At 37.0% G+C, this 5,865-nt stretch overlaps 1 protein-coding gene across 1 annotated transcript in view; it reads left to right on the top strand.

Moving 5' to 3' along the window:
* Nucleotides 1-5,193: 5,193 nt before the first annotated feature.
* LOC135218654 (sulfotransferase 1C4-like) overlaps nucleotides 5,194-5,865 on the top strand; it is a 6,820-nt gene continuing 6,148 nt past the window's right edge. Inside the window, exon 1 of the mRNA XM_064255099.1 lies at nucleotides 5,194-5,329. Coding sequence (XP_064111169.1) covers nucleotides 5,288-5,329 — 42 coding nt within the window. The 5' untranslated portion in view covers nucleotides 5,194-5,287. The remainder of the gene's footprint in view (nucleotides 5,330-5,865) is intronic.

The following is a 5,865-nucleotide window of genomic DNA, read 5'->3' as shown; positions in this document are numbered from 1 at the left end:
TATATGTGTGTGTGTGTGTGTGTGTGTGTGTGTGTGTGTGTGTGTGTGTGTGTGTGTGTCTTTTTACTGTATACAACAGTATATATGGTCAGGAGCACAGAAGGAAGTGCTCGAAATATTTTATGGTGGCAACGTTTAAATAGTGTTTATGGCCCTTTTATCTTCATATATATATATATCTATATATATATATATATATATATATATATATATATATATATATATATCTATATATATAATAATATATATATATATATATATCTATATATGATATAATGTAAACGCGTACAAAAACTGAGATAAATTAGACGGAATTTCCAAATACGTATCTCTTCTTATCCTATTTCAGCCGCCTGCTGCTAAGTCTCCATCCAACAGCATCGCATTTCCCCGTTGAATCCCTCTGAAGGGACCTGAGTAGTCCCAGCGCCCTTTCGCGTCCTTTCCCCAGCAGCCTCTGGGAACTCTCGAGCGACAGAATGGGAGTAGGTAGGAGCATCACTAAGGGAAACCCAAACAAACAAATCCTTGGGAATCCTGCAGCGAAGATCCCGCGACGCAAACCATCACATTCAGTCTGGGAATTCTCGATTGGGGTGGAAGTAAACTCACTTAGGAAGGATTCCATCTAGTTTTTTTTTTTCTTCTTCTTCTTCAGAGAGAGAGCGCGATCCTCGTATGCTGGTGGTTCTTAGCAGAACGTCGTTTTAACGGTCTGCTCATTTAGCAACGACGGGATTTCTCTTCTATTACTTTTTGATCGCAGATATCGTCATGTCTTACGCAAGCAACAAAACTTGCGAAGTATGTCATCAGTATAAATGGCACTTGCAATCAACTAATATATCTCATTTGTTTCGTATTATAACAAAACTTATCAAATATGTGGTTTCAACGTAAAACGCGTTTGAGATTTTTCCTTTCATAAGTACATTTAAAACATCTGTACATTGTAAAAAATACATTTATTTATTACAAAAATACATTGATAGTATTTATATTTGATGAATAAGATATTAAGATATAAATATTTAACTCGAAAGAAATATAAGCTAAAGAATCCAGTGAAGGGTTCGTATCACGGGAATTAAACTCCATAAAATTTTTAGATTCAGAAGAGAGAACATTGGTTAATGTTACATTCCCATTGAGTCATTTATGCAACTGTTCTGTTTTTTCCCATAGGGCTGTTTGGCCTATTACCCTCTTGGCTGCAAGCGTTCTGTTTTTCAAGTAATAACAACAACAACAACAACAACAACAACAACAACAACAATAATAATAATAATAATAATAATAATAATAATAATAATAATAATAATAATAATAATAAATGAAGAACAGTAGGAGAAGGAAAACCAACCTAAGCATGGCATGGATAGACTATAAGAAAGCCTTCGACATGATACCACACACATGGCTAATAGAATGCCTGAAAATATATGGGGCAGAGGAAAATACCATCAGCTTCCTCAAAAATACAATGCGCAACTGGAATACAATACTTACAAGCTCTGGAATAAGACTAGCAGAGGTTAATATCAGGAGAGGGATCTTCCAGGGCGACTCACTGTCACCCACTACTTCTTCGTAGTAGCCATGATTCCCATGACAAAAAGTACTACAGAAGATGGATTGCCGGGTACCAACTCAAGAAAAGAGGCAACAAAATCAACCATCTGATGTTCATGGACGACATCAAGCTGTATGGTAAGAGAATCAAGGAAATAGATACCCTAATCCAGACTGTAAGGATTGTATCTGGGGACATCAGGATGGAGTTTGGAATAGAAAAATGCGCCTTAGTCAACATACAAAAAGGCAAAGTAACGAGAAACTGAAGGGATAAAGCTACCAGATGGGAGCACATCAAACACATAGATGAGACAGGATACAAATACCTGGGATAATGGAAGGAGGAGATATAAAACACCAAGAGATGAAGGACACGATCAGGAAAGAATATATGCAGAGACTCAAGGCGATACTCAAGTCAAAACTCAACGCCGGAAATATGATAAAAGCCATAAACACATGGGCAGTGCCAGTAATCAGATACAGCGCAGGAAATAGTGGAATGGACGAAGGCAGAACTCCGCACATTGATCAGAAAACCAGGAACCAAATGACAATCACAAAGCAATTACACCCAAGAGCAAATACGGACAGACTATACATAACACGAAAGGAAGGAGGGAGAGGACTACTAAGTATAGAGGACTGCGTCAACATCGAAAACAGAGCACTGGGCAATATCTGAAAACCAGTGAAGACGAGTGGCTAAAGAGTGCATGGGAAGAAGGACTAATAAAAAGTAGACGAAGACCCAGAAATATTACAGAGACAGGAGAAAGACAGAAACAAGAACAGAGGACGGCACAACAAACCAATGCACGGACAATACATGAGACAGACTAAAGAACTAGCCAGCGATGACAATTGGCAATGGCTACAGAGGGGAGAGCTCAAGAAGGAAACTGAAGGAATGATAACAGCGGCACAAGATCAGGCCCTAAGAACCAGATATGTTCAAGTACGATAGACGGAAATAACATCTCTCCCATATGTAGGAAGTGCAATACGAAAATGAAAACCATAAAACCACATAGCAAGTGAATGCCCGGCACTTGCACAGAACCAGTACAAAAAGAGGCATGATTCAGTGGCAAAAGCCCTCCACTGGAGCCTGTGCAAGAAACATCAGCTACTTGCAGTAATAAGTGGTACGAGCACCAACCTGAAGGAGTGATAGAAAACGATCAGGCAAAGATCCTCTGGGACTATGGTATCAGAACGGATAGGGTGATACGTGCAAACAGACCAGACGTGACGTTGATTGACAAAGTCAAGAAGAAAAGTATCACTCATTGATGTCGCAATACCATGGGACACCAGAGTTGAAGAGAAAGAGAGGAAAAAATGGATAAGTTATCAAGATCTGAAAATAGAAATAAGAAGGATATGGGATATTGCCAGTGGAAATCGTACCCATAATCATAGGAGCACTAGGCACGATCCCAAGATCCCTGAAAAGGAATCTAGAAAAACTAGAGGCTGAAGTAGCTCCAGGACTCATGCAGAAGAGTGTGATCCTAGAAACGGCACACATAGTAAGAAAAGTGATGGACTCCTAAGGAGGCAGGATGCAACCCGGATCCCCACTCTATAAATACCACCCAGTCGAATTGGAATTGGAGGACTGTGATAGAGCAAAAAAAAAAAAAAAAAAAAAAAAAAAAAAAAATTAATAATAATGAATAATTATTATTAGTAATAATTATAATTTTTTATCTCAGTCATCCTATTCGACTGGGTGTATTTATAGTGTGGGGTTCCGTGTTGCATCCTACCTCCTTAGGAGTCCATCAATTTTCTCATTATGTGCGCTGTTCCTAGCAGCACGCTCTTCTGTATGAGTCCTGGAGCTACTCGGCATCTAGTTTTCCAGGTTCCTTTACAGGGATCTTGGGATCGCGTCTAGTGTCGCTATGATTATGGGTGCTATGTCCACAGGCATACACTTTATCCTTCTTATTACTATTTTCAGGTCTTAATGCTTATCAGTTTTTTGTTTCTCTTTTTTTCATCTACTCTGGTGTCCTACAGTATTATTATTATCATATTAATAAGAGATTAATTCGGATGCATCTACTTCTTTTGAAAAGTAAGTCTACCTATGTTCCAATATTTTTAGGACCAAAGGTAAAATCTTATCTAAGGGATTCCAGTTTTCTTTTTTTACCCTGTAGACAAAGACATTTGCTGAGGGAATATCTTTGTAGGGACCTTACTTTCCCCAAATCTCTCGTAACTGACATTCTCAACGGACGTAGAGAAAGATAAACTAGCATCATTTTGATCGGTGGAATTGTCTATTTCCTCTTCGGTCCCATATTTCCGTCAGGAAAATTATATTCCTCTAAAAAGAAAAATCTACCAGGGAGGAAAATATATTCCCAATATAACCTGCCTCAAGTTACGAAGTCCCTTGTTGGGGTGAAAGGGATTGTATAGTATTATCATAACTCAAAAAAATAGAAGAAAAAGGCCTTCGGACAAAATATCTTAAAAAAAAAGAGAGACGGGAGTTTTGATATTTTTGTCGAAGAAGAAAATAGTTTCTGAAGTCGAGCAGCCCATTTGAACATCTTCCCTTGACAGATCTACGATGCACTTCGGATACTCCTTTCAACGGGGGAAGTTCCATATCGGCCCAGTTTCCTTGTCCCTGAAGGATGTTGAAGACACAAACTGATATTTATAATCTTATTGTCTGTCGGTTAGCGTCGAGGGAGGGACAATTGATCCGGAGGAATGTTGCGAATGGATTTCTGATTGAAATTAGACGGCTGGTAGTGAACGCGATTCGAGGTAGTCAGATGATTTAAAGGAACACTGGCGATTCTTAGAATAAATTGCCAGACAGTTCTACAGTCTTTATTTCGGGTGTATTTTTTTGCTAACAAAAGTGTCGTTTTCGTTTATTCGTGCCGTGAATCTCTTAGCCAGCTTGCAGTTTTATCTGTAATTGCCATATGGTAAACTACTTCGTCTTGGAAGGTTATAAAAATACGAGATGGAAAAATCTGAAGGATTCACATCAAAACTATCTTTATATGATGAAATGTCCTAGTAACTAAATCTATGACAATATCTAGGAGGGGATACAAGACAATTCAGTCCTTCCTCAGACAGACATTGAATATGTCACTTCAACAATTCATTTGTTATTGCTGTCTTTACCTATTTACTTATCCATTTATTTTGTGGATTTATCCTCGTGGATATAGAGCACCAATGAGTTGGGATTTTAAAAGACATTTCAAAGTTATAGGTGATTATTTATCCAGCTATTTTATTGCGGTAAATGAAAGGATTCGAAACAGCTTCTTCTTGGTTGATGGAAAATGAGATCTTTGCTCAAGTTGATGGTATGGTACCCACAGAAACCGGCGGAGCTCACACACTTGTCCCAATAGAAAAGAAAATCATCGTGACGCAACGTTTTATTTCTAATCATGATTAAACCTCCCAAATAGATAAAAATACCTAGTTTTTCAAACGGGCAACAATAATTCTTTTCAAGGGCGATCCCGGAGGGAACTGATAATGCATTAAGATAAGTGACGGGTTCAGTAGATCAAGGTATTGACGGTTTTGTCTTGACTACTTATCTCGGAGAACGATAAACTAGCCTGATTAGATATTAAGATATCAATTGCTTGTCCACGGGGTATCGTGTGAACAGATAATTCCGTGCCCAGTTCTCCTCTTCCTGTGAATAAAGATGGGTATTATATTAGATCGTCTCTTCCCTGGGGCAGGCAACGTGAGTTTACGTCTTTGATTCATTAAATAAACAGTCGTTATTTTAGAATATAAATCTAATTAGGATGACTCGTGCTCAGTGGTAGATGCTTTATTACTGAACACATTATCTCAGCGAAGTGTTCGTTTAGAATGAATTCAAGGGCTATGATCATGATAAATTAAATATGCAATGGAAAGTTCTTAGCATGAAAATTCAGTTGAGGTTCAATTCTCCCTTATATTCTTTATTTTAAGATTTTACATATGTTTGATTGCCATCATGCAATGGAGATTATAAACGTGGTTTAACTTCACTCTAGGATATTATATATAACTAAATATGAAGAAGTGGTTGTCAATCGTCATAAATATCATAAATATATGATATATATATATATATATATATATATATATATATATATATATATATATATATATATATATATATATATATATATATATATACATACACACACACACACACACACACACACATATATATATATATATAATATATATATTTATATATTATATATATAATATATATATATATAT

The sequence above is a fragment of the Macrobrachium nipponense genome, chromosome 9 (genome assembly GCF_015104395.2).
Source record: "Macrobrachium nipponense isolate FS-2020 chromosome 9, ASM1510439v2, whole genome shotgun sequence".
NCBI classification, from domain to species: domain Eukaryota; kingdom Metazoa; phylum Arthropoda; class Malacostraca; order Decapoda; family Palaemonidae; genus Macrobrachium; species Macrobrachium nipponense.
The sequence above is the reverse complement of the archived record's forward strand: the minus strand, read 5'-3'. Positions and strand labels throughout refer to the sequence as shown.